General features: G+C 33.2%; 3 protein-coding genes across 3 annotated transcripts; 2 read left to right on the forward strand and 1 right to left on the reverse strand.

Moving 5' to 3' along the window:
- The first annotated feature begins 529 nt into the window (after positions 1-529).
- On the forward strand, positions 530-2912 carry LOC120628234 (probable 18S rRNA (guanine-N(7))-methyltransferase). Its single transcript, XM_039896503.1, has 6 exons — positions 530-677; positions 752-789; positions 972-1150; positions 1307-1500; positions 2129-2318; positions 2653-2912. Exons 1-6 carry the CDS (start codon positions 639-641, stop codon positions 2841-2843), a joined length of 831 nt encoding a protein of 276 aa, XP_039752437.1. The 5' UTR covers positions 530-638; the 3' UTR covers positions 2844-2912.
- LOC120628235 (ATP synthase subunit C lysine N-methyltransferase) lies at positions 2857-3626 on the reverse strand. Its single transcript, XM_039896504.1, has one exon. The coding sequence runs from the start codon at positions 3518-3520 to the stop codon at positions 2927-2929; it is 594 nt and encodes a 197-aa protein (XP_039752438.1). The 5' UTR covers positions 3521-3626; the 3' UTR covers positions 2857-2926.
- Positions 3627-4339: 713 nt separating this feature from the next.
- LOC120628231 (ATP-dependent RNA helicase Ddx1) lies at positions 4340-17681 on the forward strand. The gene is made up of 13 exons (XM_039896498.1): positions 4340-4863; positions 6039-6156; positions 6964-7130; positions 8404-8538; positions 8894-9083; positions 9289-9476; positions 11840-11964; positions 12176-12313; positions 13045-13259; positions 14382-14497; positions 15115-15222; positions 16331-16465; positions 17247-17681. The coding sequence occupies exons 1-13, from the start codon at positions 4414-4416 to the stop codon at positions 17349-17351; spliced, it is 2190 nt and encodes a 729-aa protein (XP_039752432.1). The 5' UTR covers positions 4340-4413; the 3' UTR covers positions 17352-17681.
- The last annotated feature ends 4754 nt before the right edge of the window (positions 17682-22435 follow it).

Below are 22435 nucleotides of genomic sequence, written 5' to 3' on the forward strand. Positions count from 1 at the left end.
TGGTCAGTGGTCTGTGCTTACAAGTTTACAGATCAGCTAGATTGATCTATTTACTAGTTACAATCTGTGGACTTACTTGTTCGGTCCGTTCATTTTATTTTGACACGTGAACTGCTTGGCTTAAATTGCTTGTACTGGATTTGGTGTTGCATGTTTCATTGCGTCCATTCTAAAAATTAGAGTCTACTATTATGCGTCAAACATTACGTAGCGTTTTGTTTCACAGTAGTTCCCCGCGAAACAACAGGAAACTACTGTGAAATAGAAATAGACTCACCTACACCATGAAAAAGAGTAAATCAGCTCAAGAAATCAATAAAAAAAATTAGGTTAAATGGTGGTGTAGATATTATAAGTATAGTTACAGTTATTTCTTGAAACGGCATTTCATATTGAGACTTGCAACACTGAATACTTCACGCGTCAATTAAAGAGGAACGGTCTTTACGTCAATTCTCATTCTCACCGTAGATAACATTTTTAGTTTTGACGTTACCTACATCGGAAATAATCATACTGTCAAGTCAATTGTCAAGTGTTGCTAAATATTGTAAAGCATGGATTTATTTTGTGCGGTATTTTAAATTTTCATTTTAGTCGTTTGCGTTATTTTTTCCCATATTACTAAAACTAAGAAAATGTCTAAAAGACCAGAACATCAAGCTCCACCAGAACTTGTAAGTTTTATATTAATATAATGTGGTTTCATAAAGTAAATAATCGTTTTCAACATATCCTTTTTTTATTTTAGTTTTATAACGAAGATGAAGCTAGAAAATATACACAGAAGTAAGTAGATGATAGCAATTGGCTCTTCATGACAAATTTGTTAAATACTTCTCAATAATATAGTAATACTAATAAACTGATACTAATATAATTTTTTTCTACTTTGAAAATGTTATAATTTAATCTATAATTATGTACTAATTAAATATAAGCCTAAGCCGAAATCATAATGTTTTTTTTAGCTCACGAATAATAGATATACAAGCACAAATGACTGAGCGATGTGTGGAGCTGTTAGTATTACCAGAAGATTCTCCAAGCTTACTTCTTGATATTGGTTGTGGATCCGGCCTTTCTGGTTCTGTTCTAGAGGAATATGGACATATGTGGATTGGATTAGACATCTCTTCAGCTATGTTAGGTACCCAGCAATTTATTGTATTTCTCATCAAACTAATTATATATTATTGTTTAGTTACCTGAGTAAATAAGATTAGATTTACTTATTAATGTTTAAATATGTCACTTCAACAACAGGAATGGATTTGAACTATAATGATTCATTTTAATTTAACAGATGTTGCATTGGAAAGAGAGACAGAGGGTGATTTGGTCCTTGCTGATATGGGTGAGGGAGTACCATTCAAAGCTGGCAGTTTTGATGGGGCAGTTTCAGTATCTGCATTGCAGTGGCTCTTCAATGCAGATAAAAAATCGCATCAACCAGTTAAAAGATTATATAAATTCTTCAGTACTTTATATGCATCATTGGTAATTTAAGTTATAATATTATTTACTATTTTTTTTAATATAATATTTATAGTTGCTGTTAATATCTGAATAGAAATTTGATTGGTATTGAACTCATGAATGGCTAACAATTAAGAACCCAACTGAGGAAGTCCTTATTCATAACTTCATCTAATGTGACCAGGTGACTTTTTTATTAAATTTCACTGTCTAACAATCCACACTGCGCCAGCATGGTGGACTAGGGACTTTCTCATTGTGGGAGGAGACCCGTGCCCTCTAGTGGTCCAGTAATGGGTTGATATGATGATGATGATGATGATTGCCAGCCATTTTAACAGTTTTTATTTTGGGTTTAAAAAAATCCAGAAGAATACCTTTAATTTTCCCAAGATGAATTTCCTATAGCTGTCTCCATGGTGCAAACTGATTCATGAAAACAAATTTAGTATTCAATCCTGTGACAACTTTACCAGAAGCTTTTCCAGGATGAATATATCCAGACTGCAACAGCTACAATTATTGTGTTAAAGTTCATCCAGATTTTGGATATAGCAAACAAAAACATACAAACAGACACACTTTTGCATATATAACTAATATTATTTTGTTAAAATACCTACTCAAAAAAAATTATTTTATTTTTTAGTCAAGATCAGCAAGAGCAGTTTTTCAATTTTATCCAGAGAATGAGAGTCAGTTAGATCTGCTGACTACACAAGCTATGAAGGCAGGTTTCTATGGAGGTGTTGTTGTAGACTATCCAAATTCAGCTAAAGCTAAAAAGTTTTTTCTTGTTCTTATGACTGGAGGGGCTGCACCATTACCTCAGGCTCTAGGTATGTCATTATTAATTTGCTCATGCATATGCATAAAGCTACTTTGCCAATCTTGACAATTGTGGCCATAAAGTAAATCACATATGTAGAATAATATATTTTGCTATACTTCTACTTTCCCGTAACACAAGTTACCTTAGTGCTAGTGTTTAAGCACTCCTTTTGCACAAATCAATAGATTATCACTGTGTTCATAAGGAGATTCCTGCTGTATACATTTTTCTATATGTAATAAATAAATTATTATTATTACTTTATACCTAATCTTAATAAGCTATGGTGCTTAAAATGGGTATAATAACACAAATAGTAATACTTTATGCTTATATTCTAGGTACAGAAGAATGTGATAATTCACTCCAAGTCAAGTATGCAAAAAGAGAGGCATCAAGAGGGGCTAGAGGTAAACCTTTGAAAAATACAAGAGCTTGGCTCTTAGAAAAGAAGGAAAAAAGAAGGAAACAAGGAAAAGACACCAAACCTGACACAAAATATACAGGAAGAAAAAGAAGTGGTCGCTTTTGACATTTAAACTTTATTAATAAATTATGAAACATATTTTAAGTACATACAAGATATAAACATATATGAATAATGTTCAATCAGTATTATCTTTTTACAACATATTTCCAAATAGTATCAACACCATGTCCTATAGTTTCAATTGGTATCATATTAGGTAATGGAAATCTACAAGCTACCACCACTGTACCATCTTTAACTTCAAGTAATATTTTTTTTTCAAAATCTTTCATCATTTGTTCTACACCAAATATTACTATATTATTATAAGGAGTCAAATTGAATTTCCATAGATTTTGTCTGTAGAACTTGGTTTCGCGATGTTGACGATTGATAAGTGCTGAAACTCTAGAGAAATAGACTAAAACTGGGTTAAGTTCTACTCCGTCGGCTTTAAAACCAAGTTTAGCTGCTGTAAATACTATTCTGCCATCTCCAGACCCAATGTCTAACAGTCTTCCACTTCGACCCTTCAGTGCCGCAGTAACTCCTGCCAACTGATCAGTAGTAGCTGGTACATAGGGTAGACAAACTTTTCTAAAAGCAGGTGATACAAATGGTATACATATAATGCTCACACCAACTGCTAAACCACCTGTAGTATAAATCAAAGCTTTGCCAAACTGTGATAGTTTAGATGTCTTCTGAATTTTACTATCTAAGTTAGGTTCAAATTCCATTTTACAGCCAATCGTAGAACAATATTATTTTTTAAAGTTTAAATTGCTTCACGTAATATTTGAGGTTAACCAATTGTTTTGATTTTGAATGACTGCTGAACTATGGAGGGTATAGGTAAGGAGAGTCATCTTATATGGGAGAAAAGTTGAAAAAGTGTCCAGTGTATGCGCTAAATAACAGTTCAATAATCCTCCACAATGGCGCTGGTGGATGCACAGGGTATGGTATGAATGTAGCAATCGTAGATGAATTGAAGTATGCCGAGTTAAAAAATTTAATGTCATTATCGACTAAAGTAGATAATTATTGAGAATTTCAACAACTTACGTTGTACAAAATATTGTGGTAAATATAACCTTACTTCCTTGTATCTCCATACTTCCTTGTTTATTTTTCAAGCCTACTCTAACAATATTTATATTTGGCGCTGCTTTTAAGAGTTACCCTGATGCAAATGTGGCGCCATCCTAATTTAATACATTTTGACGACACATTTTCATATACACAGATGACTCTCCTTACCTCTACCCTCCATAGCTGAACAGAACAGCTGTAACAGCTTTTTTTTTAATTTATTTTACGGCCTCGTACTCAAGCTTTTACTAAACATAAACCAATTAGTCCGAAACTTAAAGCAGCCAAAAATCATTAATTCGCTCGTCGTTCAATCATATTCATAACCTCAACGTAGTTCACCATTCACTTGTATTTAATATTAAAAAGAGGTAAAATTTGTGAGTTTGTGACATTGTCTGCCATAGAAAATACATTAATACTCTAGAAAATGTTAGTGTTAATGTACTCTGTGGTTAGTGCTTCTCTCTTAATCTGTGGTAAAATTTGTAGGTGTTTGACGCTAAAGACAATTTTTATTCAGATTAAATTCTGAGATATGACTGCGTTTGAAGAATTCGGGGTCCTTCCCGAATTGGGGAAGGCTATAGACGAAATGGATTGGACCCTTCCAACAGATGTACAAGCAGAAGCTATACCACTTATCTTAGGTGGAGGTGACGTGCTCATGGCAGCAGAGACCGGTAGTGGTAAAACCGGCGCTTTCTGCTTGCCAATATTGCAGATAGTATGGGAAACACTAAAAGATATACAAGAAGGAAAATCTAGTAAAGCTATACAACAGATTTCAACAGAGTGGACAATGTCTTTTTTTGATCGCACTGACGCCTTAGCAGTGACTCCAGATGGCCTTAGATGCCAATCTCGAGACGCTAATGGCTGGCACGGATGTAGGGCCACCAAGGGAGTGCATACGAAGGGTTCCTATTATTTTGAAGCTATGGTTACTGATGAAGGGTTATGCCGTGTTGGCTGGTCTACTCAGGCTGTAAGTTTATAAAAACATTTTTCGTGCATGATTGTCATTAGAAAGTTTCTAGCTAGCCAGTGGCCATTTGATATTATGGAATCTCTGAAGTTATTGAATAGCAAGTATAAATAGCAGGGACTACACTTTTATTGTAATTTGTATGAGTGCAAAATCTGGGTGGGTTGCTAGTTACTATTAAAATAACTTTTGCTAATTTTTTAGGTTCTGGTTCAGTCCATAAGGCCTCTTCTATTCCATGTTATATTTCTATCCATTAGGGGAGTAATACTTCAGAATTATTTAAAAAAAAGTTACGAGTTATTTAAAAAAAACAAGGGTAGCTCAACTTTTAGAACTATTAATTTATTTTAATACTATACAGAGTTAAATAGAAATATCAGAAAGCTCTCTGCCTTTAGTTCCTATAATTAAAACAAACTACATTTTTCCCACAACTTTTCAAAACTCAGTATTAATTCATTTTATACAAAAAAAATTATAGATCATGCTATGTCACTGACATTGCACTGTAAAATCATATACATGTAATTTGACAATGTCAGAGTAGTAAAAAGTGCATATTTCACAAACTATTGAGTTACAAAAAAGTCATAGAACAAAAGTTGTTAGTTTTAATGTAAACTAATATAGACAAAGAGCTTTCTGGTATTATCTTTTTAACCCTGTAAGCATATAAATTTTGCTATAGGTAGATAGGTAATCTACCTATCATCATCATCATCATATCAACCCTTTACCAGCTTACTATAGGGCATGGGCGTCCTCCTATAATGAGAGGGTGTTAAGGCTGTAGTCCACCAACTCGCATGGAGCCAGCGTGGACACTTCTTTGAGAACAGTATGGAGAACTGTCAGCATGCAGGTTTCCTTACAATGTTTTCCTTCACCATTTAAGCAAGTGATATTTTAAATTCTTAAAACGTGCATAACTTAGAAAACTTGGAGGTTCGTCCTGGGATTCAGACTCTCCCAAAAGTGAATTAGAAGTCCTACATGCTTATTAATTGAAAGTTTTAATGTTAATGTATCAGTAAAATATTCCTGAGAGTAACTAGCATGTCAGGGATTGAATTGAGTCCCACCAAAACTTTAGGGTCCAAAATCCTTGCCCTGGACAATCGCTGTTTAAATTTTATTTTATTTAGTATATAATTGTTTTGTCTTGTCACCAGGCAAGATTGGATCTAGGTACAGATAGACTGGGATTTGGATTTGGTGGAACCGGCAAAAAGTCTAATGCAAAGCAGTTTGATGATTATGGCACAGCTTATGGAAAAAATGATGTCATTGGTTGGTAGAGATATATATTTTATCGGATGTTTAGTATTTTATTATTGAAAATTATAACATTAAATTTTAATATATAATAAAAATCACACACAAAAAATGATTGAGCGCTTCTGTCACCAGGAAAGACAGAGTCTTTTGTTGTTAAGCTTAAATCATTATGTATATGTATTTGATAAATATTAAATACTGAAATACTTTACTTTGTTTGGTGGAAGGCTCTAGCTGCAGCTAGTTACCACCCCACCAAGCAATATGTGCTGTCAAGTGATTCAGCATTCTGGTAAAATGCTGCGTAGAAAACTATTAGGGGTATGGAGATATAATTGCCATATGGACTAGCCTGTTAGGTAGTATAACAGGCTAGTCCGTGTTAGACCATCATAAAATGCATCATCTTTTATCACCTGGTGAGACTACAGTTGAGGGCTTGTATTGAATTTTTTTTAATGTATGCATTAATTGGAACAACTAATCTAGTGTTATAGTATACTGGTACTCAACCAGTGCAAGGAGTATAAAATGTGACAGATTATGTTCAATTGTAATATTATGATTAATTAATTATTTACTGTGATTTGTAAGACAAACCTCCTAAAAGCTTTTTTTAGGCCATTTTCTATTTTAGACACGATAATTTTTGTCCACTTTTATCATAGACGTATGATTTTGTAATAACGACATTAAAATTGAAAACATTATGATTATGTATATTCATAGACTACACATACATGGTAAGTACAAAGTTACATAGGTATAATAAAACAAAAGTTAACAAACTATCATAAATAATTATAATTACAATTATAGGTTGCCTGTTGAATTTAAACAATGGTGAAATTAGATACACTAAAAATGGTGAAGATTTCGGTGTAGCTTTCAAATTAGACCAATCACGTCGTGCAGACTGTTATTTTCCAGCAGTTGTTCTTAAAAATGCAGAAATGAGCTTTAACTTTGGTGCCTCCCCCTTGAAGGTAAGCACAATTTGTTATAATGTCATCAAATTATTTGTAATTCATGTAAATCTTAACTAGAAATATTACATTAGTATTGAGGAAGAATTTGGTAATTTTACAGTGGCTCTGCTTTCTGATTCTGTCGCAATATATAAAAGAGAAAATATCTCTAAACTCGTCCTTTGTAGTGTATGTAGTGTCATTTGTTTAATTTTTCTTTTTAAATTAACTTATAAAACAATAAAAATACATTGTTATTTTAGGGAGATTAGAAAAATTTGCTTTTAATCAATGGTTCTTTGCTAATCACATTATGGGGCAAAGCTGCTGATGTTGAAACTATATTCATATTGCAGAAAAGAGCTGTACGGCCTATATATAAACTTAAATCCCATGAATTCCTCTGTAAAAAATTTAAAGAAATATGTATACTTATGGTAGCCTCACAATATATTTATAACAATATAGTATTTGTAAGGCAAAACATTACTCTTTATAAACAAAATGTGGATATTATTTATATAAATAAATATACTACGACAATACACACATCGCATCAATATGTGTATTGTCGTAGTATATTTATTTATTTATTTATTTATCGCCATCTAGCCCCAAAGTAAGCGAAGCTTGTGTTATGGGTACAACGATGACTGACGAATATTTTTATGAATAATATACATAAAATACTTATAATATCCAGATAAACACCCAGACACTGAAACACATTCATGTTCATCACACAAACATTTTCCAGTCGTGGGAATCGAACCCACGGCCTTTGGCTGAGAAAGCAGGGTCGCTGCAAACTGCGCCAATGGACCGTCATTTATATCCACCGCCTTACTCAAAATGGACATAAGTTAGTGACATCTGCATATTGTTTTGATAGATTGAGTATGCTTTTATAATATGATTCCCAAGGTAATATTGGTCCTGCAAATGCATAAGTTAAAAAATGTGTTAAAAGACATTTAATAAATCATGGTTACTATACGATTGATGAATTTCTTGATGAATAGGCTGCCTGGAAGCAGGCTTCGCTCATCTCCCACAAGATAGAAAACTTAAAAGATTCTAAACTGTACAATTATTTTGAATAAGAGCAAACTTCAGAGTTTCTTGCCGGCTCTTCTCGGTAGAATCGACTCTCTTCCGACCGTTTAATAGTTTTTATAAACTGGGCCTACTTGAAATAAATGAATTTTGACTTTATGAAACTTTTACAACTATATTTTATATTGTTATAAAAAACACACAGGCAAGGGTTAACATTAATATCTATTTTCAGCACCCCCCTACAGGAGATTACATTGCAGTATGCCAGGCCCCAAAGGAATATGTGAAACATAATGTAGTTTCTGCTGTTGCGGCCACAGGAGCTGTAAAGATAGTTAATAATGCCCCACAGGCAATAATAATTGAGGTAATAAAGTAAGCAAAACTTTTTAGTCTCACCCTCATTGCAACAAACAGTACATTTGCATTTTATTTATGACCTAAGGAGAAGAAGAAGAATTCCATTTTATTTATGACCTAAGGAGAAGAAGAAGAATTGCATTTAATTTATGACCTAAGGAGAACATTATGGAGAACGATGTTTTCCTTCACCGTTGAAGCAAGCTATATTTTAATTGCTAAAACACACATAACTTGGAAATGTTTGAGGTGCGAGCTGGGATTCGAAATCTGCTTCTCAAAAGTGAAGTCGAAGCCCTCATCATCACCGCTTCTGTAAGTCACTCCACCTTAAAATGTAACAATACGAATGTAATTTTTAGCCATCGAGAGAGCTAGCGGAACAGACTTGCACACAAATAGCAATGTTCAAGAAACACTTGGACAACCCGAAGGTGCAAGAACTGCTAGTGGTGGGTGGTATCAACGTGAAGGATCAAATAAATCAGTTGAACTCTGGTGTTGATATCGTCGTCGGTACACCTGGTAGACTAGAAGATCTTATTCAGGGAGGTCAGTATAATTCTTATAAAATGTCTTACTTACAAAGGTTTTACCTTTAACCCTCGGAAAATCAGCCCCTTGTATCCTTATTTTTATAGACTCTAGTTAGGTAATTTTAGGTTACACCTGTTACTTTTACTATCAACAAACGTCTTGAGCCAATAAAAACCCTGAGTCCATGAAGATGTAATACATACTGTGGAAAATTTTACAGGTTATTTAGCTCTTACACATTGCCGATTCTTTGTACTGGACGAGGCGGACGGACTCCTGAAATCTGGCTGCGGGGAACTCATTGAGAGGCTTCACAGACAAATACCAAAGATCACATCGGACGGGCGACGTTTGCAAATGGTCGTGTGTTCCGCGACGTTGCACGCGTTTGAAGTTAAAAAAATGGCGGTATGAAACTATCGAATTTATTTCTAATAATCTTATTTTTTTATTGTTTAGGAAAACTTACAGGTCGCTATAGAATATAGAAGAATAACAAGAAATTAAATTACAATTAATTACATTTTTTTACATATATTGAATATTCGGGCACATTCAGTTAAACTATACCTTAGCCATCCTTGCCATGCCATGGATGTGTAAAATGTTATAAAGTAGATTTTCATTTGACTATTTGATAAATTATTTGAGCAAAACTGTTTTGAGAGGACCAAAACGATCATTTGTTAAATGTTAACAATTACTGCGTCTGCGTGCCAAATTCCGTTTAATGTGCTGGCCACAGTACAAAGCGCGTCGTGCTAATTTGTACAATAATTAATAATAAATAAACTACGACAATATACATATCGTCATCTAGCCCGAAAGTAAGCGCTTGTGTTATGGGTACTACAGTGGCGTGCATTGCATATATGCAAATAAACAGTGCATACCCTACCCTCAGGGTCTTAAAGAACCTTCAGATAGGACCATTAAAGTTTTGTAATTAAAAAAACACTAAGTAAAAAATATATGAAAGCGCCATCTAGTAATGAGCGGCCAAACTTCTAGGTCAATTGTCGCTAGACAGGCGACAGCGCAACCAGCGCGCGAGGCGTAGGTATAGCTTACAAAATAAAATCTTCTACTTCGTATTTTAATTATTAACCGTAAATGCTAAACATTTACCTTTTAAAACACGTAAAAATACCTATATTATTATTTAAATCTCATTTTATCGATTGCAGGGTAAATCAATTATTATGAATCACTCGACATATGACGCCCTCTACTGTTGCATAGAAATATCAAATAAAATAAGCACGCCCAAAGAAAGAATCGTTCTGCTAGATGTGTGCGTGCAAGTTAGTAGTGTGTGTCGTGTAATGTTATAATCGTGCGCTTGTACTTACAAGATTAGCATCGGTTAACACAAGAACAGTTTCATTCATAAATTCTTTAAGTATGGGTTTCTATAAGCACTGCTTACGGAAGTGGATAATCAATTACGTGTTTGATTTTTTTATGAAAAGTATTCCAGGAATTATTGGAAAGTGAGAAAGTTAACAATAAATATTGTTTCTATTTATTGTTGACATATCAAAATAAAATAGCGTTCGTACCCATACTTACAAAAAAATTAAAGACATATTTTGACTAATTTCTATTGCAATATTATCATTAGCATATTCAATCGCCATTATTGTTTACCTTCGAACAATGCTCTATGGTGTTGGTGATAAATAAACGGTTAAAGTGCATAAATTCAGCAACTTATAAAAGTTTGAGTAGTGATAGTTTAATGTGTTAACGTTATTTTATAGTTTATTCATTCATTTTATAATGAAAGCATATTCGTGCGGTCTTTGTTTGGGTTCAGTGTGCCTGGAAAAAGTACTTAGAGACAACTTTAATTTCTATCCCTATATCGTAAAATTAAAAATCATTCGCAAAGGAAGGTGTGTAGGTACCAATGTTACAAATATCCGCAAAAAGGTGATAAAGTAAAACGTATGTTAAATAATAAATATTACGAAAACTATTCTTGACTAAGCGGCTTTGTACACACCAATCGATTATTTTGCTTTCCTTTTGTTTTATTGTCCAATATACGTAAAGTGTGGAATGATAAAGGATATTGTGATATTAATAATTTTCATCAAGACGCTAAAAACATGTTGGAAAAAAATATTATCATCTTCAGTGTCTTCAGAAAATGCTGCCGAATGGTGTGTCATAATTTTGTGACGTAAATCAGGGTATGTACTTTTATTCAATTAGCAGTAGATAGACGATAGTATTAAATCAATCAAAAATATAACTTTCGTAAAGTAATTTGATTATAAACCGACATATCTAAAATATAAATTTTACTTTATGTTTGTGCTGAACACCTTGTGCATACCCTGGGTCCAAGGGCTATGCACGCCACTGGGGTACTAAGAAGACTGATGAATATTTTTATGAATAAGTATTATACATAAATACTTATAAAATACTGAAAAACATCCAGACACTGAAAAAAACTTTCAAACATGAAAGTTTTACACAAACATTTTCCGGTTTTGGGAATCTGACCCACGGATTCAGAAAGCCTCCAAGTTGCCGTCAAATATGTATAGGTATAAATCACGCGCCGGTTGCCTCTTCCCGTAGTATGTTTTCCAGACATTAGCTCCAGGTACTAGATGTCCCGTGGTCAGGGTTGGATACAGAAACACTTTGAATTGTGGACGCTTACTTTTTTGTATCCCGATAAACTTGGAATGTAAAACATTATCTAAATACTAGTTCATCAGTTTAACCATACATAATTAATAATATCATATCAGGAGAAGCTCATGCACTTCCCGACTTGGGTAGATCTGAAAGGGGAAGACGCCGTGCCAGAGACGGTACACCACGTCGTTGTCAATGTCGACCCACAGAAGGACCGTACCTGGGAAAGTCTTAGAAAGTAAGTAAAAATAGGAAAAAAGAAATAGTAAATATTTTCTCAGTATAATCTCTCAGGATTTCCTCAAACATTGCGTGTCACATTCCAAATTCCCCCAGAGAATTCGTCTTGTTAACACTCATGCTTAAATAATAAATTGTACTCTGTAATATTATCTATACTTTCATTTCCCTGTGTCTATAGTTTCATTTTAAATTTGATTTGCTTATAGGCAAATAACTACTGACGCTGTACACGCAAAGGACAATATCCGCAGTGGGAACACAACTCCGGAAACACTGTCTGAAGCAGTCAAACTTCTCAAAGGAGAATACTGTGTACGTGCTATAAGGGAGCACAAAATGGATCGGTAAATTAAGCCCTACAATATATTTAGGTATCTGAATTCCCAGTTCTGACTATGTTCGCGTTAAATAATAGTAACTCTCTGTTATGTGGTTCCTTGGACTTAATGTCTATCAAACACCTGTTTTTTTGGTCCATCATATACATTTATGAATGTCGGCGTCCGCTGATTAAGACGCTCCGTACCATTTTTCTCCTAGCTTGCTCCGAAATGCCACTATTTTAGGCTTAAAACTTATTATTACTGAATTTAAATTTTGTTTATGTAACTTCTGGATAAAAAAGCTTGAGGATGGTTTTAAAGTTTATCGCTTAAAAATCACAGTAGAAGTATGGATTTTAGCTCCGCGGCTGATCTGATCTTGCCGAAGTTTGGAGCGTATTTGCAGCTTGTATCTTGGATAAAGACGTAATATTATTTTTAACCCGGAAAAGATCCCAGCCCTATTTCCCGTAAGATATAAAAAAAATATAACTTACCGCCGAACCGGTCTCTAATAATGCATTGAGATAGCTTGTTTGTTAAAGGATACTTTTACTCTATCCAGTTTTCTGGTCATAATAATTTCGGACTCGATTAAATACACGGCTCCAAAAAACCAACACAACAGACAACTAAAAATTTAGCTTGCTTACATTTATATTTATAAATACATACAAAAAAATTCAATAGCAGAGTCAGAACCGGAAGTGTACCTACAGAATTCTTTGGTTCAAGTCTCATACATTTTCCAGGGCAATTATATTCTGTCGTACAAAACTTGATTGTGATAACATGGAACGGTACCTTAAGTCCTTTGGCAACGAATTTTCCTGTGTTTGCCTGCACGGGGACCGCAAGCCTGCTGAGCGCAAGTCCAACTTAGAAAAGTTCAAGCAGAAACAGGTCAAGTTCCTCATATGCACTGACGTGGCCGCCAGGGGCATTGATATATCCGGACTGCCTTTCAGTAAGTTTTTTTTTTTTTTTTGTGTTCTAACTTCTTGAGCCAACTTAACTATAAGCGGTGATAGCCTCGTGCTGAAGACTTCGGCCTCCTTTTCGGAGGACCGAGTTGGATCCCCAGAACGCACCTTTAACTTTTCGGGGATATGAGTTCCAAGCAATTTAATATCACTTGTTTTAACGGTGACGTAAAGCATTGTGAGGAAACAATCAAAAACAACAACTGCATGCCTGCGAGTTTACATACCTATTGTTTTCAAATGCGTGTAAAGTGTAACAATCCTCACTTGGCCAGCGTGGTAAACTACGGCGTTAACCCTTCTCTCAGTAATAGGTAGATCCTGCTACCCAAATTTGATGATCTTGCGTTAAAAAGTTTACTTCATAGATTTACTGATTAACTGGAGTGAAATGATAACCAACGATAAAATGTAAATCTCTTTTTTTTCATTGGTATTTGTAAACAGTCATGTTATAACGAGATGCTAACAGTTAAAATTAAATCTGTTTCCTCAATTCATAACCATTATTAAATTTTATAATAGTCTTTTACATTACTTCCTTGCTTAATATTATAAATCCTAATATTGCTAATAAAATAAATTATCAAATCAACTTGATTATTGAAATAGAGTTAGTTAAAAGGATGGAGAGTAATATAGGCTACTTTTCATCCCAGGAAAAAAAATTACCATGGATTTTGTGAAAAACCGTAAAAAATGCGACGAAGAACGCGGGTAGAAGCTAGTTTACAATATTTATTTATTTCAAGTAGACTTACTTTATAAGCACTTTCTAAATGTCAAGTTGTCTCGTCTAGTGGTGAGAAGTGATTGGATAGAAGAAAACAGAGAAGAAAGCAGATTATATTGAACAGGTTGCAATAAATTATCAGTTGTTCTTTTTCAAGATCATTAACAATCATTTTACTATTTTGTGCGAAAGTGGTGCGGTTTCATTCCAAGAAACCTTCTAATATAGTTAGTAGTACGAAACATCGTACAATTCAATTTGTATGTACTTTCTCAGCCTCATTAGTCCATATATTTTAAGTGAAATGCCACAGTAAACAATGTCAAAGCGTAAATAAGGCATTTCCCAAACATAACTCAAATGATTGTTTCAGTGATCAACATCACCCTCCCGGATGAGAAGTCCAATTATGTCCATCGTATTGGTCGTGTCGGTCGCGCTGAACGTATGGGTCTAGCTATCAGTCTTGTTTCTACTGTACCGGAAAAGGTAAAACTCTTGAAGATTTAAATATTATCGAATTTATTCGTTCATACTAATATTATAGATAAAATGTTTTCGTTTGTTAATTATCTGTTTAACCACTGTACGCGACGCGTTTAGTGCATTATAGAATAGATTTAAACATTTTTTTCTCTTAAGTTTACCTTTCAAACTAGATTTTTTGAGTGACATTAAACCATTAAAATGGGCATTTACATTTATTTTAATCTGTGATGAAATATTAGTTCATTATTTCGTCACTTTTACCGATTGACTGCTGGACATAGGTCTTTTGTAGGGTTCCAAAATCTACGGTCCTGGCTCGCTTGTTTTCAACGGCTCCCAGCGACTCGCTATCCATCTCGTTGGGGTTCGACCATCGCTGCGTTTACTCTTGCGGGGTTGCCTTTTTACCATCTGAGGGCCCAACGTCCATCGGTTCTCCGGTGTTCGGTAGCTCTAGTTCGTCCACGGATGTCCTCATTTCGGATCGAACCACGTAGAGATACTCCTAGAACAGCTCCATCACCCGAGAGTGATTTAAAATAGTTTTAAGGTACCCAAATGAGAAAGAAACAAACACGGAGCAAGAAGCAAAAGTTGGCTACAGAATTGTATTGCAGGTGTGGTACCACGGTGAATGGTGCTCGTCTCGCGGCCGCAACTGCTGGAACACAAACCTCGTTGACGACAGGCCGAAGGGATGCTGTATGTGGTACAATGAGCCACAGGTAATTAATAGTAGCAGTATCATATCTACCGAAAGACATATCAAAAACCCGTCACCGGGTTTTTGTAACGACAAAAACAGACATTGGTGCTAATATTGTAGTACACAAATCTTCCAACTGGCAGACCTAAATGTAATGCTGTCCTTTTCACAATGTTTCACGAGGAAAATTATAGAACTGTGTTTTTCGACCTGTCAGTTAAGAGTTTTAAATATGTGTATTGGCACCGGCATGACATAAAATATAGAGGTTCGAACTACTACAGCTTTTGTACACATCGACATAGAATACTATGTGACGTCCGAGGCCTTGTGAGGAACCTAAATTAAACAATAAATAGTTTTAGGCTATAACGTTCCTTATATTTATGTATCTCTTTTTTTTCCAAACGATTTATATTATTATAACATACTAGGTACGCGTCGCTTACCTTAGAGGTACTATACACGTGTCGGTCTTTTATCTTCAATCTTTTGAATTAGTTTGTATGAATAAATAATTATGCTTCTTTTGATTTAATATTTTTACGGGGTGATTCCTTATGAAATATACTTATGAACCGTTTTCTTCATTACGTTACGTGTTATAAATGTACCTGGAGTTTGAATATCGAGCTTGCCAGACGCTATGCCCATCTTTTTAAATCTCTGATATGCTTTAAAAATAAGTAGAATTTAATGTTAGTAGCAATTTTGATCTTAATAAATACACAACGTTTCTAATGTATTTAATTGTATAAGGAATAGTACTGTATTGTTTAAACGGTTAATTATGTTTGTTACGACATCATAATACGAATTTTTGAATTTCTTGGTTTTGTCTCTATGCTTGTATACTACATATAACCCTTCCTCTTGTACCACTCTTATACCTATATATTACTGAAAACTGCATTAAAATCCGTAGTGTATAAAAGATCTAAGCGTACCAGGGACTGAAGCGACTTTGTTTTATACAATTTAAAGATTATTCTTGTCTTTATTGACTTTAGTAAACTTATATTATATATCATTTGTGGTTATATTGCGTTAACACTTGTGGCCTTTTTTACAGCTTGAGAATCCCCAGAGATATAGGTTAGTTTTAAGAAATTTCAATTCTGTTTTAGTATCTAGCAGACATCGAGGATCACTTAAACATAACAATACAACAAGTTGAGAATGATATGAAGGTGCCTTCCAACGAGTTTGACGGAAAGGTTGTCTATGGTCAGAAGAGAAAACAAGCAGGTTCCGGATATCAGGTAAGTTCATTGTTTCAATTTTATTGTACATTTTTAATGATGTTCAGAAATTTAAGGTTTCTTGAATGAGAATGGTTTATGTAGTCAACCCCATGGGCCAGATACGAATCGGTGGATTTCACAAGCCTTTGATAAAAAGGAGAACTCTCGACCTCCCGAAAGTGAAGCCGAAGTCATGACCAATAGGCTATCACCACTTCGGAAATTTAAGTGTTCCTAATTAATATTAAGTTAAAACGAATGCAGTTATCACCATCACTAACATTGGTACATTAGTGTAACATGTTGAATGTATGAACGCTTCATAAGTACCTGTGATAAGGTCTACATAAATAAAACATTTTTGAAATTAAATATCATAGACCTACTGGAGACTAAACAAGAAAAGTTTTATTTTTCAAATAAACTTTGCGTAAACTTGGGTGTGAATTATTGCTCGTAACAAGGTGGTTTTTGAAACAGTCTCAATGACAATATGTGATGATCATACTAAAATGAACCCCCAGCCAAGATTTTTACGGCTCCTTCGCGTTTGGTACCCTCGTAGATTTAGTTTACGAATTTAGTTAACGCAATCTTTATTTAATGTACGAATAAAATTTGCTGTCTAGGGGCCAATTTAACGAAGTGATATCAGACTTCTTTGACAATTAACGTCCCTTATCTCTAGAATGTCCCTTTCTCTAACATAGGCCAAAGGATTTCAGAGAATAGATGTAGCTAAAAGGCTGGTTTGGCGCGAACGGTAAATAATACTATAGCATATAAAATGTTGTTACAGGATCACGTAACACAAATGGCACCAGTCGTACGATCGTTACAAGAGCTGGAGTCGCAGGCGCAGATTTATTACTTGAAGAATCATCATAATGTTGCAGTTGCCTAATTTCTCATTTCGATTTAAATTGTCAGCATTAACTTAAAAACTGTAACTTTTGTCGGTTTATATTTTTTTGTACTAGTTGGTAACTTAAACTTAACTTGTCCTTCCTGAATGCCCTAGCTAAATAACCAATTCACTTAAGTTAGTTGAAAGGCCGGAGAGTAACATAGGTTACTTTTTATCCCAGGACAACAAACAGTTCCCGCAGGATTTGTAAGAAACCGCAATAAAACATGGTCAAAAGCTAGTATTAAATGTTTAAAAATGTGAAAATCAAGTCATAGGTAAGGGATAATATAAATTGATACAATAAAATTATAAAACTATTCCAAAGCTTTGTATTTAATTTCCTTATTTATTCCATAACGCTTAAATTAATAGACCCAAAATATCTTTTCTGTCTTGTGTGAAAACGTTAACCCACTCTTAGTGTTCAACCCTGTTTAGGTTTTCTCCTGAATTCCTAAAACAATTGGATGAAAAAATATTTTGTTAGGTCTTAAGGCATAAAATGCATAATTAACTTCATTTTCACTGTAGAAATATGTATGCATATTAAAATAACCATGTTAATGATATTAGACAGATTATTTCATCAACTTAAATGCAAAATGAATATTTAATTAAAATATATTAATCTACTTAAATTAACCAACATTTTGAAATAAATTTATATATTGAGTAAATTATTTATTTATGCAATATAACAAAGACATACACTTGTCTACAGTTTAGTTAAAAAAAAGCTTTCATAATTTATATATAATTGCAAAAGGGAAGATGGGTTAGACAACCACACAAGGCGTTAGGTAATTGTAAGTTTAGGGGAATAGGAACTACATAAAGCAATGCATTATATTACTATATTTATTAAAAGTGATAATGTTGCTGGATTTTAAATTATTATATAATGTATCTTATTTGATGATAATTAATTAGTCTACTTTGATGTCAATTGTCTCTAGGAGAATAGTAAAAGCTCAATCATTGGAGTAAATTCCATAATATGCTCCCATTGAACAGTCTAGTATCCGTGAGCTAAAAGGCACGCTATTTGTATTGTTGTGCGTAACGTATTCAAGAATATGATTTTTAACCTATCGGGTAATAAGTAATTTTTTTTTTAGTTTATTTACGCTACAAAACTTTACTAAAGCCCCGAGATACGAGATATACCTACAAGGGTGAAAACGTTTTTTAAAATCTGAGTAGACTTCGACTTTGACAGCTTTGGTGGAAGATTTAATTTTCTTGCAGGTTAAACCACGAAATTTGTCTTGATTTCACTATACCATTTGGGCAAGTTTATAAATTAACAAAAGCAGGTTACACGCAGTGATAAAATTGTTAGGCCTGAAAAAAGGCCCTAGAAGTATTTTTTGGACCATTAAGGCTTATTATGAAACTTTTTTGACATAGGGTCCATTGCCTATATAATTTGAATTTTGGGAAACTCAAAAATACCCTATTATTTCAGGTAAAAGAGTATAGCTAATAAATATTATAGGCTCCCAGCCGCTAATGAGTTTTTTTAAACTAGTTTTTTTTAGAAAAGTATTAGTAGGTAAAGCAGAAGCAGATTAGTTAGAAAAATATATTTTGCTTTGAATTTCGCCCCCTAAGTATAATATTCTAAGAACTGTTTGATTGACTCTCGGGAAAATGTAAATAAACTTTGGAGTAAATCGATTCGTAACCCACTTTGAAATTTACTAGTAATTATACATTAGGTTTGCATATTTTTTGCACGTTTTTTTGTTTATTTTCTAAACATAGAAATAAAAATTTCGTGTCCAGCAACATTATTGACATAAATATCTACCCCATTGTTATTAAACGTGATATAGCGTCGAAAAAGTTATCCACTATTTTATCACACTTCAACTGACAGCACATTTCAAATGTTAGAGCGTGAAAAAAACACTGCATTCCGACGGTATGCCACGTTTATTAATAAAGTTTATAAAATAGGTGCACATTACATACAAGATTCCTAATCATAAAAATCTAAAGGTCTATCAGTCGTTAAGTTTTTGGCTTAATATTACTTGATTCAATAAGAATGGTGGGAGAAATCAATTTTGTATTAATGTAAATTATTATAACATATCTATTTAACTTTTTGTTTTGATAATAATATAAATAACATGTCAATCTAAAAGGATCTTATTTTAAGTAGTAAACACTTTTAACGACTGGAACCACAACTCTGTATATAAACACTTCATACAGACTTATTTTTAAACATTTTGGTGACCACTCTTACCAACTTCATAATTTTTATATAACCAGTAAGCCTTAGCGCAAGATTTGCTCGCTCGCAATCGAGTAGTCGTTTTCGCATATCAAAATCTGTATCGTCAAAGAAAAAGTGGCCTAATGTCACGTTTTTAAGTCTTTAATCCTGTACTTCCGATTTTTGTTTTACAAACGTTTTGCCAAAAGCCTAGCTAATGAATTGTAGGCAATTTTAATGTTGGCAAGGTGAGCATGGAAGGATGTTTAAAAATTTTCATACTAAAAATCGACTCTTCGATAACGAGTAAGCAAATCCTTCTACTAAGGCTAAAGGTGCCAGCGAAATCAGCGTGAAGCCGAAAACGAGTGATAGGCCAAAAATCTTGGGCAAACTGAGGCAGTCTAAATTTTTTACTGTAAGTTACAGAAACCCTGTTATATTTATGGTATCATTGCAAAAAAAAAATCGCAAAACAGTTAGCTTTTCTGTTTTATTTTTTGGATACTAAACTATAATTCCGTAAAGTGCATACAATATTTTTTTATATTTTTCTCATAACTTCAATCTATCACCCGTTTCCGGCTTTACGTTGATTTCTGTGCAACCTTGTGTTAATATTATGTCTTAATGTTATTACAAAATTTATTAAATTAAATTTTTACTAGTATCTATATTAATAATGCATTCCCAGTCTATAAATTAACAATTCGAACACTATCAACTACCATGGAATACTACTTTTAATAATGTAAAAAACCGATTCAATATGGTAGTGAATGAAGTTTAAACATGTTTGAAATATTTTTCTTTCAATACAATATTGAAATTTTGTGTTTCATAGTCTGGGAATACATGTTTTATTTATAGAGTTACAGCCTCTATCACACATACGCTTATCAAGAAAAAAACACTCATTTAGTATCAGGGAAGAATAATATTTTACTCAATACAATGGAAAAACCAAGTAGGTATATAGACTCCTTAATGACACATTTTCCAATGTGCAACAGAAACAAAAAAATCAAGACCTTCGCAAATGTGTGTATTTTATTTGGATGGTATTCAATAACATTTTGTATATGATCCACAATTAAAAGAAATTAAAAAAAATGTACTCTATTACGCCACCATACGATGCCATAATTAAATAGATGTGGATCTATCTAGAGTCTGTTACATAAACATTTATGTTGGACGTCACTATTATCAAATATTATAAGTGTACACTTTCCACAGCACTTTTCTTATAGCTAATAATATTATATCTATCATTGTCCGTCGGAAAATAAGGCGCTTTCCATTTAGAACGTTATTTCCCTTATAAGGAATATATCGATAACTTATAGAAATTGTCTTTGGAAGTGATATATTATTGCTTCATCTTGTATATAGGAATAAACACTGTGTTTTCAGTCATGAGAGGCTGTTCCATTTAACGCACTTAAGATTAAATGATTAAATGTATCGCAAGTACTTATCAACATTAATTAAGATTAAGATATAATTCAGCTTTACTTACAGGTAGTTGGAGTTACCAAAATAAAGCTGTTTTTTAAGTAAATAAAAAAAAATATATACATATACATTCGTAGCTGTGATACAAATGTGTGTGACATGAATAAAGAATTTTGCAATTTGAATATAGTTATCTCATTGATGTCCATCATTACACCAGTAAATTATCTAACATAAACAATTGTGATATCTGTTTGATGAAAGCTAAGCATTATAAATACCTACTGCTCCAATTTTGACCAAACTCAACTTACTATGGCAAGTCTCTTTTCTAGACTTGTTTACTTAGTGAACATCAAAATATTATGGTAATTTTTACATGATTTCCTTAAACCCAATAGGGCCAATTCTGTTGTACATACTTTTATTAAACTTAAATAAATTAGAATACCTAAAAATAGCGCTATCTTTTTCACAGCAACTATAGTGAAAAGAACATCACTACTAAGCCAATTTGATTATCTACTGTACAACCTGGATTGGCGATTTTAGCAAAAGTTACATATTATCTCAAAATCATTCCACAACTCTTTCGTACTGCAACTCTGCTCCACTGTCGAGTTAACACACTATGACAACACGAAATTAAGAGTTTATGAATTGCCTTTTAAGTCAGGACATTGTGGAAAGTGTAGAAATTTTACTTCTAGTCTTGTAAAATGAAGTTTATTGGTATGAAACCAAAGTTCTTGCAATCAAATAAACATGATTGAATATTTTTTTAGAAAAAAAAAAGATTAACTGCTAACACAATAAAAAAACACAGTCATTCCCTAAGACTGCAGGTGTGATTACGGAATATTATTTCTTGAAGATGATATGTGCTCCTTACTATCATGGCTCAAAGCAGTCTCATTTAAATTTTGTTGACGATCTTATTTCAGAATATAATAATGAGAATATTATAAACTTTATTTTATGGACGTCATAGTATATTATATTAAACTGTCATTTGTAAAGAATACTGCTTTAAGCGATGGTAGGAAACCCTCTGATATCATTTTGATGGGTGTTTATTTTTTAAATTCATAAAATAATATTCATTAGATGAAACTTATTTATTGTGATTACAATCTTTACAACTTTTGTTATTATTGTAACTTATGCTCTTTAATGCTGTAAGAAATACTAACACAACCTCGTGCCCTTCACAAAATAACTTAAAAAGTACTTAAAACTAGTTATAAATACGTAAACTATTCGAGTTTTGTGTCTTGACCAATATTTGAGTCAAAGATTGAGTTAGTTCAAGAAATTATCATTACATTTTCTTTTATTGGTAGTCGTTACGACTGTTAACTCGCTGCTACATTCATTTTACATGAGTTTAGAG

Source organism: Pararge aegeria, chromosome 12 (genome assembly GCF_905163445.1).
Source record: "Pararge aegeria chromosome 12, ilParAegt1.1, whole genome shotgun sequence".
NCBI lineage: Eukaryota > Metazoa > Arthropoda > Insecta > Lepidoptera > Nymphalidae > Pararge > Pararge aegeria.